Source organism: Ochotona princeps, chromosome 3 (assembly GCF_030435755.1).
Source record: "Ochotona princeps isolate mOchPri1 chromosome 3, mOchPri1.hap1, whole genome shotgun sequence".
Classification (NCBI taxonomy): Eukaryota; Metazoa; Chordata; class Mammalia; order Lagomorpha; family Ochotonidae; genus Ochotona; species Ochotona princeps.
Genome location: NC_080834.1, coordinates 77,628,981 through 77,642,200, shown reverse-complemented (window position 1 = coordinate 77,642,200; position 13,220 = coordinate 77,628,981). Strand labels below are relative to the sequence as shown.

The 13,220-nt window shown below is 40.4% G+C and overlaps 1 protein-coding gene across 15 annotated transcripts in view; it reads right to left on the bottom strand.

Moving 5' to 3' along the window:
- Positions 1-13,220, bottom strand: part of PHLDB2 (pleckstrin homology like domain family B member 2) — a 105,521-nt gene that overhangs the window by 53,767 nt on the left and 38,534 nt on the right. For all 15 annotated transcript variants that reach the window (XM_058661855.1, XM_058661856.1, XM_058661860.1 and 12 more), the window contains exons 3-4: positions 6,354-6,737; positions 353-496 (exon numbers count right to left, since the gene is read on the bottom strand). In XM_058661855.1, the coding sequence (XP_058517838.1) occupies positions 353-496; positions 6,354-6,737 (528 nt within the window). The remainder of the gene's footprint in view (positions 1-352; positions 497-6,353; positions 6,738-13,220) is intronic.

Below are 13,220 nucleotides of genomic sequence, written 5' to 3'. Positions count from 1 at the left end.
GCTAAACATGCTGAGAAAATGATGGTTAGACTTACACTCAATCACCTAAATACAGGCTTTCTCAGCTGACAGAAAGCATATAGTCACAGCAAAACTTTACACATACAGTCTATCAAGATGGCTTCACATGCTTAGGTATCTGATTCAAAGAAAGAAAAAAAAAGGAAACAAAGAAAGAGAAAGAAAAAATGGAATTAAAAAAAAGGCACGTTTGTACCACACATGATAGTTATCCTTGAACAAACAATAAATCATGCTGACTTCTAAGTATTTGGTTTCCAAGACCTGTGTCCTTGTAAACAGCACAATTTTAAGTTATTAAAAAGGGAGAAAAATGAACTCATGTTTTTACCTCTCTGGAAGATTCATCCATCTGGTCATTTATATCTTTGATTTTCTGCTCAAGCTCCTCCAGGTTGTTCAGAATTACTATTCGAGCATCTTCCATTGCGGCCAGCTCCTGGGCCCTCTGTTCTTCACTTATGCCCTCTGGGGTCTGCAATTCATCAATACAAAAACAGATATTCGTATTTCATTTCTAGAATATCCTTCTTTTCTTCCTTTATTTCCAGACCCTTGACTATTCTTTTTAAAAGATTTATTTATTATTTTTTTTTTATTGGAGAGACAGAAAGATCTCCCATCCACTGGTTCACTCCCCAAGTGGCCACAACATCCAGAGCTGAGCCAATCTGAAGCCAGGAGCCAGGAACTTCTTCCAGATCTCCCACACGGGTGCAGGATACCAAAGCTGTGGGGCCATCCTCAACTGCTTTCCCAGGCCACAAGCAGAGAGCTAGATGGAAAACAGAGCAGCTAGTACAGAGACTGGGATGCCAGCATATGCAAGACAAGGATTTAGCCAAGTAGGCTATCACTGGGCCTGACCCTTGCAGATTCTAAAAGCATTCTTATGACTGCTTAGTTGAATTCTGATACATTTTCCCATTGGTACTGTGCCATACTCAGTACTATTAAATAAGTTCAAACACATAACTTCAATTTGCAAGGGCATATCCCCTTAAAGCTAAATATCTTTGAGTCCACATCGAGGCACAGTGGATTAAGCTGCCATTTGCAACACCAGTAGAATGGAATTGCAGGTTCAAATCTTGGCTCCTTTATTTCTGATACAGCTCCCTGCCAATTCACCTGACAAAGCAACAGAAAAATGGCACGGGTGCTTGTGTCCATGCCATCTTCTCATGTGAAAAACCTGGATGAAGTTCCATCTTCTTCGCCTCGGCCTGATCCAGACCTGGTGGTTCTGCATATGGGAAGTGAGTCAGCAGATGGAAGATCTCTCTCTCTCTCTCTCTCTCTCTCTCTCTCTCTCTCTCTCTCGCTTGCTTGTCTCCATCTCCATCACTTAGTCTTTCAAATAAATACATCTTTTTAAAAAGCTAAGATAACTAAAAGGTTATACAAATGACGAAGCTATGATATGTGGAAATTAAAGTGATCTCTCCAAAGTTAAGACAGTTCAGCATAGCAGAGATCTAAAATCATGTTGCATAGAGGTCCCTTGCATACGCTGCTACCTTCACACAGGCTTCATGCCTTCATCCACTCCCAAGTGAGTCCTGCTCCAAAAGTCTCTCGACTCTCCTGCCATACTACAAGGGTCTTTACCTGAGCACTGGTGCTTTTTTATTCCTTCCCAACACTAATTGGAATAGCAAGGATACATTATTTGGCTGTGCCCAAATCACTTAAAACTATACCTTTGATGTTAACTGATGCTTTATTTTGTGATTTATTGCACTGTTCACTGCCTTTGTTCTATTGACCACCCTGCATCAAACACTAAACAGGTCAAATTGGCCTTTCAGATCTAACACAGTTCACTGGTTACCTTTGATAAAAGTGTTTCATGGAACTAACAAATTTCTTGGTAAGGAATGAGTAAGTCAAGGAAAAAAAGTGGAAAAGAGCATGCTTACACCACAGAATAGAGATAATGACAAATACCCAGCTAAAATGTGACTGCCTCTTAAAGAGACAATGTAGTAAGCTGACAACACTCTCTTCCTTCTAGAAGCTCATGGCTTTGTTATGGTGGATGTCACCTGGAGGGGACCAAGCTTTCTGCAAGACCACAGACGCCAATACCGGTGTATTGCTTTGTAAGTTTTTAAGTCTCTAAAAGGTGAATTTTTGCATAAGTAAGCAATTACATAATTCACAGTTAGAAATTGGAAACAATAGTCCAGTTAATTACTGAGGATTACTTACTAATTATTGCAAAGAATATCCACATTGGATAAAAAAGCAATCAAAAATCATTTGACACTAAATTCACCAACTTCATTTAATCTTTTTAACAATCCTGGTAATAACTTTAAGATATCCATCAGGTCCTGGTTTGTATTCCTTACCCGGAGTCTTAGTCTATTCTTCACCCAACTTTGCAGTTCCATAAGGAATTTAAGCAATTGAAAATGCAACTGTCATAAGTTGGTTAGAACAAAGATATGCCAGACTTCTAAGTTTTGACATTTATCTTTTCAATTTTCATTTAAAATCCAGTGTATGATCAACTAATGAAATGACTGATGACCTGTTTTTTGCACAGACAATGTAGCTCAGTAGCCTAATGCCGAGGTGCCTGTTTTAGGCCATCAGGCATTCCTGGAGCAAGCAATGGCATTCCAAAATCACAGCCCAGTAATCCCAGCAGGAAAGTCTCACCAAGGCCAGTATCCTGTTGGGTCAACAGCACATATCAAGTTTCTACTTCCAACACAGTTTAAAAATATCTCTCTCCTGGGTGGAAGTAAAGCACTAAGAAAAAAACCAAACAACTGGACAATCTGCAAAACTATAATGTTTCTAAGTAACCAGAGGGGTAAAGATACTTAATAGTGAAAGTTACAAAAGTTTGAGTAACTCAAAGTTTTAAAAAGTTTATCACAGTAAGTATATTTAAAATGGACAACTTACGATATGCTATCCAGGAAATATTTGTGGCACTTTTTTTTCTGTTACTTATAAGAAGCAAAATCTCCACGAGACATCCTAAAAGCAAATGTTTTCTGCTAGAATAAGATCAAAATGCAATAATCTTGTTTATTAACCAAAGAAAGCCTACAGTGACACAAGGCTAGCAGTTACTGATAGCTCAGTCTATGGCAGCAAGGAAGCAATTAAAATTTTAAACTGAGGCCTTTCATTTTAATTTTTCTGGGATTTTTCTTTTTTACAGCAATGGAGTCTATGCCTTAGCAGTATGATTTAATAAAAACATTATACATGTATGTGCATCCTCAAATTGTCTTTCTTTGAAGTAACGGGAGTCACACAGAGAAAGGGAAGAGGGGGAGTCTCTTTTTTACGTTCTCTTCTAAGAACCCACTTTCAGTAAAATGGGGTGCAGATGCAAAGGCTTTCCATCCCGGAAACAATTTCTCAAAAAAGGAAAACGATGAGATTCTCTCCAGCAAACTTTTATACCAGGTATCCCAACACAGGTACAGACAAGAATATCAGAATCAGGGTATTTCCAAGGGCATTGACATGTGTTAGGCATAGCAATTAAGTTTGAGACTGATAAACTGTGAGTTTCCTAGATATGATTAGAACCTTCGTTTAGTTTAATCAACTAAAGTATTTTTCACATTCCTGTTCTTGACTTACCCCCAAATCTGCTAATAATGGACTTCCTACTTTGTAAAGCAAATAATGCAGTGGAAGAAAATAAAAATAATGCAGAGGAAGAAAATAAAAAACAAACAGTCCAGAGTATTTTGCTGTTCTTTTCAAGGTAGTATGTCTTTGGAAAGTAATAAATGAAAAATTCGTTTCTCTGTCCTATCGACCTTTCCCCTTCACTGTGTCTAAGCTGCAGGGTGGTCACAAAGACGCATGCTCTTGCATATGCAAATGTAGATACCACTTTATGCATCAGAGGTCTTCCACAAGTGCATACCTGAGCAATTAAAAACATCTACCAGGATTTGCTGCTTTTTTGCACTGACAGCTTTCTTGTCTAAGCTCTCAATGGATAGTCTTTACAACAGCACACAACTCAAGACTTTTGACCCATATCTGGCAGATATCCATAAAGGGAGACGTGTGAAAAGACTGAAGATGAAAAGGAAACTAAGTATTTCTCAGGATGTTCAGTGCAGTTAGCTGCAGCTCAAATGTCCAAATGAGGAGTTTTACCTGAGCCTCCATCCATTCTAGCTTACATCCATTTCAACTTGCAGAATATCTCTCCACTGAGAACATGTTGACCACGGTCTCCAGAGGAAAGAAGGGATGGATGGCCAACATGTCCTTGGACCATCCAAGTCACTGTGTTTTATGGGAGAACTCTTAGGTTAGATAAATACTTCTCACTGAGGACATTTAGTAACTAGTCTTTGCACAGCCAAACAAACACAAAATCAAACACTACAAACACACAGATTCGCAAAGCACCAGGATGTTCTTCTCTTAGAGGATCATCGTGTGTTCCCACATAACATAAAACTAATATTATCTTATTTTTCTCATTCTGTGGCTTTGACTGCCAAGACTGAGTCAAACTTAATAATTACTTGATGTTATTCATTCTTAACTAAGTAAATGCACTTGTACTTTCCTCTTATTTACTGGAGGAGCAAGGACCGAAAGTCTTTAGCTCAGCTTCTGCCCCCAGCCGTTGGGACTGAAGGACAGATCTCTGTTCCCATGAAGATACTCTCTTCTGCTGTCTTCCTCACACCCAGCCTTCATGACTGAAGATGCAGATCTCAGTCCCTGGCCCACTGAGATAGTCTTGAACACACCCCACCCTTGGCCTGCTTTTCCCCTCACCATCTCACACATCCTTAAAGCTGGCCCCCAGCAGGGCAAACAAGTTCAGCTCTGCCCCAAACCCTTCCCATCATGGCCCTGAGCTGCCCTGTGCTACATCAGGCGAGTCTGTAACCTACTTCTTGCTGTCTGCAGCATGCATATGCCAGCAGACAGCCACCCCTGGGTTTATTTTTCTCTGGATAAACATGTTCTGACTGTGAGTTCGTGTCTCGCCTACTTTCTGTCCTGCTCTCTTCTTTCCTTACATTTACTATTTTCAGTGTTCAAACTTGAGTCTAAAAATGATACATCTTTCGTGGTAAGCTCCTTCAAATCCTTTTCACGCAAGAGGTGGGAGTTTCCTCTTTGAATCTTCACAGAAAAAATTCTTAAGCTGTGTGAAAAAAAGCAAGTAAAATTTTTTTCCTTTTGAATTTTAAAAAGCCCTCAAATTTGGAAGATAGTTGTAAAACAGTACACAACCAAAATAGTATGTAATAGTTGTGACGGTAAATAAATCTGTATGTTTAAAAAACATAGTCATTGATTGGGAAGATCGCTCATAATAAAAGACTTATTTGCTTACTACAAACAGTTCTTATTACTCATTAAACACAAGAAAAAAGAATAAGAAAGCTTCAAAAATACATAAAAATTTCTTATTAATGCAAGTGTCACTGGAAGAAATGTCTTTTGGGGGTAAATTTGGCAACACTGCTTAAAATGAACAATAGATTCTTGAACCCAGAAGTACTGCTCTTATTAAGTGACCCTACAGATACGTATACACAAATGCACAAAACCAAACAGGACAGAATGTTGGCTGCATGTGGATTTTATTAACAAAAACCTGTAAATAACTTACATGATACCTCCAAACAACACATTTTTAATCAGCCATTAAAAAGAATGAAGGCGATGTGAACGTACCAATCTACAAAGATTCCCAATGATTTACAGAGAGGAAAAAATTCAAGGCACTTTGTGTGTGCCTGTGGCTGTTGTATGTCTAATACATAGTCACATACGCTCTGAAACATTAGGAAAGCAAGGGAGGCACTACCAACTACATTTACCTCTCAGGTGTACAACTGGGAAGGGGATGAAGAAGAGAAATTGTCTACTCTTTCTTTTTTTTTTTTTTTTTTTAAATGTATCTTTTTTTTTTTTTTTTTAAGATTTATTTTATTTTTATTACAAAGTCAGATATACTGAGAGGAGGAGAGACAGAGAGGAAGTGGAGCTGCCGGGATTAGAACCAGCGGCCATATGGGATCAAGGCAAAGACCTTAGCCACTAGGCCACGCCGCCGAGCCCCCATTGTCTACTCTTTCTATGCTGTTACATTTTTAACAGTGCAAATATATTGCTTGATAGTAAAATCCTCATTTTCTGTGTCTTGTTTAGCTAACTGCCTCTTAAACGGAAACTCCACTGAAACTTTCTGAAAACTTACCATGATAAAATCTCTGATTCCCAGACCAAAGAATATGCATAGCTCTGGGCCAGAAATCCTAGTCTCTTTGCTCAGCATCCCTTAGGTCAGGGAATTGATGAGCCAGTATTACCTTTGGGAGGATGCTTAGGTAAGAGGATTCACTGGAAGCTTTCAAAAAGGCAGAGGATGGTGGAGGAGGCGTCCTGGTGAGATCACTGAGCAGTTCCTCGTTTCTGATGCTTCTGGGGGAAAGGAAATTACCACTGCTCTGACCGAGGCCTCCGAAGCCAGCCAACTCTGCATCATGGTGTGAGCCCTTCCGGTTGCACCTGTATCGTGTGTCAGCAGCTGCCAGGGCTTCTTCAAACACCGATTCCTCGTCGGAAAGTTGCAGCTTGTCAAGCTCCTTGTTGATTTTCTGCACATCCGCCACGGTGGTGCCAGTGGACAAATGACTGTCGGGCTTTGTGTACTCAGCACATAGGCTGAGGATGGTCTCCAGACGCTGTCTTTCCTGGAACACAGCAAGGAGGGAAAGGTTAGAGTGTTGTGCCAGTGGAGACTGAAAGAGCTAATTATCTCACTCCACACACAAACCCAGGTGCCGGGCTGCCACTGCTGTTGCTGATCTTCCAACACCTTCACTGCATGCATTTGATGCACTATAGGTTAAACGTGGCCCACCGTGCTGTTTATCTTAGAATATCCTAGGGCTGACCCTAACACAGATCAGTCTTTTCTTGAGTTAACCTTATCTCCAGCACTTTAAAATTTTCAAAGATTCTCATTTCTTTTCCATCTTCTGTCCAACTCTCCTTGCCTCTACCTCCACTATATCCGACTCCTTTATCAAACAGAACACTTGTTTAATGTTCATTCTCTATAGCCCTATAGAAATATTATTGTATTGTTAAGACACAAAAAGAGCGGGAAGATAATTGAAGAATCTTTTAATTTGAAAAACATGTCTATGTTTATTTTTTTTTCTTGATGCTTCAAAATTTTCCAAACATTTTCCCTGGTGATCACAGAAAAGCCATTTCCACTAATTTCTCATGTGAATAATTAAAACTAGAAAAATGTAGGACTGTTATATTAAAACAAAGAGCATTCTCTATCGAGTCCAAATAAAAAGATAGCAATATAGCTCAAATTCGGAGATCATGAAATTTTTAATCCATTTGGTTGGAAATTAAAATGGTAGTTTTTTGTCTTTTTTTTTTTAAAGACCAACATTTAAGTTGTAGATACCTATAATATAGTATCACTAATACCTCAGCAGGCTTCCTATGCATAAGAGATACATATTTATGATATTTAACTTTAAGTTAATTAGGTTTTTGTGAGTAGTAGGGTATTATTTACAAAATGCTTCTCAGAATCCTATACAACACTGCTTAGCGTGGTGAAACAGAACATCTTTATCCTTCACATTAGTTTCAATGCTGAACTTGAAAAAGAACCCAAACTAAAAACCATCTGCTGTGATTTTTTTTACCACGTTGTAAAGAGACTTCAAAAGCCAATTTCAAAAGAGATTTCAGAAAACCATTTTCCAAACTGCTGACCAGTAACAAAATAGGAAAGTATGAAGTAGCACTGGGCTACTGTTTTCATGTCAACTGCATCTAATTTCTAAAGAGAACACTCAGAAGACAATTAGCTCTTATTATTTAAAAATAGTAATAAGCAAGAAACATCAAATAGGAACAAACCAACTTAACTCTCTGATTTCAATTAAATACATTCATTGACAAGAGAGAAGTCACTTAAAGTATATCTGACTTAGATCCAATCTCTAAAGTACCTCTACCTACACCAAATAAGCAATAGGTTGATCAAAAGAGCTATTAAAACAGTTTTTATACACTCCCACCTCCCTTTCATTGCCAGAACCTCCGGACTCCAGGTACAGCTCGGTCCTCATGGCCTCTTTTCACAGCAGACATTCATAGCTACACAATCTCATCCTGGCTCATCTGCACCTACTCCATCTAGGAGCTCTGAGGTTTATTTATCTGTGCAGCTGCCACCAGCTGCCAAGCCCTACCCACCTCAGCTTTACAGGGGAGCAAGTCAGGGGCACACAACATTCACTGACTCATTGTGAACTTCTCTAACCTTCTTTGACAACCCGGAAGTCTACATGGGGATATGCTAAAGCAACCTGCAAGGATATAAGAGAGACAAAGAAAAGACATTATAGCTTATCTTTTTTTTAATATCATCTATATTAGAAACTAATCTCCAATGAGAAGCTTCCTGTATGCCATTTCAGTAATTACTGAGCCACCTACACTCAGCCTTTACTAATAATCTTTATGGATCATGACAAGCATATATTAAGCCTTGTCATTAATTACATTTGAGCTTATCTGGAAGTTGTCAATTCCCATTTACCAGGGATGTAATGATGAACAGTGAAGTCTTCAAACGCATTAAAGGTACTTCTGGAATACATACTGCAAAATTCCTCCCACATACTATTCCCAAAATAGTTGCTTTTGCTGCTAGTGCTACTGCTTAATTCCAGAGGGAATAAACGATCCAGCCTTAAGACGAATGCTATTTCAGACAGTGAAATGTGGTATTCAAGGCTTGTGCGCAGGAAGTTTGGTCTACTGGTATGTGTTTCTCTCTATTCTTATCACCCCATTCACAGCCAATCCATCTAGGCTTGACCCACACACACACACACACACACACACACACACACACACACAGAGCAAAGCTACATGGGAGTCTAAAAGAAATCCAGGCTGCAGGGAGACATACTGGGCCCATAAAAGCTTCACCAAAGAAAAATAAACTGATGTCAAGGAGTGCGTCAGAGCCATCTGGGAGACATTTCAGAAAGCCCTACAAAAATCCTTTTAAGGAAAACTCTAGAAGGAAATTACCTTGCAAGAAGAATTCTCCTTTCAACCCTCTTCACTCTGGTGCCATGACCCTTGCCATTCATCATACCCTGTGTACCACCCAAGACCTGAGTGGCCATTCCAGACAAATCAGGGTGTATTATTGATGATTATGTTGAAACAAAGTGCATCCAAGGTTGGTCTCAGCACACTGGGTTGTGACACGTACATCCCTCTGCCAAGAGGTCAATTTTCTTTGAAGTGTCACCTCGGATTCTACTATGTCAGTAAGCTGTCCTCTTGGAGATAGCAAAATCTCATTCACTTTCACACCAGCAATCTACCACTCTTGCCTAAACACCTAAATGGCCTGAAGCACGGTGCTAATGACCTAGAAAGGTAGGTCACTTGCAAATTTCAAGTGCATTTTATTTTTTTTCTTCCCTCCCATTTTCCCTTTCCTTTATCTCCATACCCCACACACACCCAAGGACGCTTTGGAGGGAGACAGTGGCATGCATGTTTGCTTTTTGTTTTTTGTTTTAGAGGTTAAAAAAAAAAAAGCTGTGGGCAGGGGATATGTGTGTGTGGACTTCAGAGCTTGCTTTGTTGGGAGGAATGTCTCTGCCAATGTTCTCTTGCAGCTTCACAGTCAGTTCAAAGTAGACAATACCATCCTGCACCTAAAGCCACCAGGTCCCCACGTGACCAGCTCCAGCCTGTCCAGGCCTTAGGATTGTCAATATACTGCACAAACACATAATTTATGCAAGAAAGCCAGCTAGCTGTTGACACGTGAAATCCTGGCTCCAAATCCTTTTGCGAGAATTAAATATGTGAAGTCATTTATTATCTAAAACAAAAGGGCCATCTGTTCATATGAGACATGGTTTAGATGAAAGGGGAGCCCCCCACCCCCTTTTAAAGGGAATTATTGCAGCAGAGGAACATGGTCCTGCTTTCACTTCTGTTAACCCTATGGGGTCAATATCTTTGCAATCTGCTGAACAAAGTCTCTTAAAAGTTACTCATTTCCTACGGATGTGCTGGGAATACAGCGATGAAAGACAGCCATCCTACCCTGCAATCCTTAACAGGAAGCACAAATTAGTTACAGAAACAGTATTAGGAGTTTATAGAAAACCTATGGATTGCCATGTGGGACAGTCTGGGAGGAGGAAGGATGCCTGCACAAAAACAAGCCAACATTGTTTCTTCTATCAGGATTTAAGGAATCCCAAGGGTTCCCCAAAAACTGAATAAATTCATGGATTGCAGCAGCAAGAGTCAGAAAACCTGATGGAAACATGGGATTAAGCGATGTTGCTGCGGCACAGTATATTAAGTCCCAGGCTGTGATACAGGCACCCAATAGGAGTGCCCCGTTCCTGGCTGCTCTACATCGGATCCAGCTCCCTGCCATGCCCCTGGGAAAGAGGCAGAAGATGGTTCAATTGTGAGGGGCTCAGCCACATATAAGAAAAATCCAGATGGAGTTTCCCCTTCCTGCCTTCAGTGTGGTCGAGACTCAGCCTTTGAGGCCATTTGGGGAATGAACCAGTGGGTAGAAGATACCTCTTTTTCCCTTTAACTCTTTATTTGAAAGTAAAAATAAAAATAAAAATAGTAAAAATAAAAATAGCAAATGGAAATAGGGGTCATGATGAGAAAAGCTTCACAGTAAGTAAACAAAATTTCCAAAATTGCTTAAAAATATCCCCAAATTACTTAAAGAAGTCCCAGTTAGGCAAGACAATCAAGAGAGAAAGAGAACAAATGGCTAGATGTCTTTCATCACAGACAAATCTCCTGGGATAACTGAAGCTACCAAACTACATAGGAGCCTCAGACTTGCCCAGTGAAAATGGAGAGAGAATGCCACTTTCGCCTGAATGGCCAGCATACGATGCATCATTGCTTTGCTTTGCAATAGTAGAGTTGCCACTTCAGATGTGGCTGGTTCCACCAGCCTGAGACCTGATGAGGAGACATAGGGCAGAGACCTTGTTCAGTCCACACTGGCCGTGGGGCTTAAAGGAGAAGAAGATGTATGTTGTTTAAATAATGTTTGTTCTTTTTATTTTTTTCCCCCAACAGAAGCCTATTATAGCTGACAAGCTATGCTTACTTTTTCGTAGGAAACTAGCCCCAAGCTTGGAGATGAATGCAAGGATCCTACTAAAGAAGCTAAGTTACTTATTGTGCAGTCAACAGTTTGGCTTTGCCCAAAGATGAGTCTAGCCTCTACCTCAGACTTCTGGAATGCAGTGTGCCTCAGCTCCATCTGAAGATTTTTATTTAGAACAGGGTTGGCTGCAATAATTCTAGGAGGGAAGCTGGTCACTTAGACCAAGAGAGACCAACCATGTAAAGTTTAGTGTGAAGGTTGCGCATCATGGGATATTAGTTAACCAGAAGAATGAGATTAAACACATGGGCAATTAATCTACCAATCATGCCTAATGATAAAGTCTTGGCGAAAACTCTGTTTTCATCAGTTTTTAACTACAGTTAAGTCTCCCAAGGCCTAAGGTTGGTAGTAACACATTCCAACCACAGAGATAATGGGAGAATACCTTTGGAGTTCCCTGGACTCTGCACTGTGGGTTTCATCCTTTGCTTGTTCCATGTTTGTACCTTTTCCCTGTTTGAAACAAACAAACAAACAAACTGTGACAGTAACTGTTCTCCATGAGTTCTGTGAGTCCCAGTGAACTGTTGAACCTGAGGGTGGTTTGGGGAACCCCTGAACTTGCAGGGGTATCATAGCACAGAAAGGGCCCTTTAATTCTTGCAATTGGCCTTCTCACTTACCCCAACATTGCCTTGGTATTGTTTATAACAACTTCAAGATAAATACTCTGATTGAGAAACTGTATATAAAAGAATGTTTAGGGGCTGGTGCAATGGCTTAACTGGCTAATCCTCTGCTAATCCTATATGGGTACTGGTTCATGTCTTGGCTGCTCCACTTTCCACTCAGCTCTTTGCTTGCGGCCTGGGAAAGAAGTGGGAGATGGCCCATGTCCTTGGGACCCTGTACCCACGTGGAAGAGCAGGAAGATGCCCTGGTTCCTGGCTTCAAATTGGCATGGCTCTGACCATTGTGGCTACTTGGAAAGTGAACTAGCAGATGGAAGATCTTTCTCTCTGCCTCTACTTCTCTGTGTAGATCTGCCTTTCCAGGAAAAATAAATGAATCTTAATGAAAAAGGGATGTTTTAAGTGTTTGCTTTTAAACATTATTTTTACAGAAGTCAGTTTCATGTCAAGCTAAGAATATTTAATTTTATAGCCTGCCTGGGAAGTATGCCTTCAGACTTGTGGTCAGGAAAGCACTTTGTTCTGCCACTCTTAGTTTAAACAGCAAGTGCATAAGTGCCTTGCTAGTCAGACTGCCCTGGACAGAGGCATGTCCAGTGGATGTATGTGCCATGCTTTGTGTGGGGAGCAACCATCCACACAACAGCCACTAAGTGATCACATCCAAAATAAGGGACTTTTGTCTTGTCTCACATCCAAAATAAGGGACAACAGTGCAGTAAGAAAGAGTAAGACGTGCAAACAACTAGGAATACATTACCACCAGTGATTTTCAATGCACACTTCTCAAATACATCCAATATATTAAATTACACATGAGGCCAGTGCTGTGGTAAAACAGGTTGCATGCAACCACTGCCACCATATCAGATTGCAGGTTCAAGTCCCAACTTCTCTGTTCTGAACCAGTTTCCAGCTGCTACATCTGGGGATGCAGCAGCTAGGGTTCCTGTCACAAGAAGACCTGAATGGAGTTCCTGGCTTTGAACTGCCTCAGCCCTGTCTGTTACTGTCATTTAAGTAGTGAACCAGCAAATGGAAGATATCTTTTTCACTCGATCTCTCTCCCCCTCTGTGTCTCTCATTTTGTCATTCAAGTAGATGAAAACAAATACATTATATAGATAGATGGATCGATTCAGTCACACAAACATGCTGCCCAAGGAGACTGAAGCTGCCCTGCTTCAACTCCCAGCACATTGCTCCTCTGCTTTGATCTGGCTGGGCCTCCTTCTTCAGTGTCCCATAGTGGCATGAACTCTAGGGTCAGACTGCTAGGGTTGCAATATAATCAGTTCTAAAGAGTGTCTGGGACA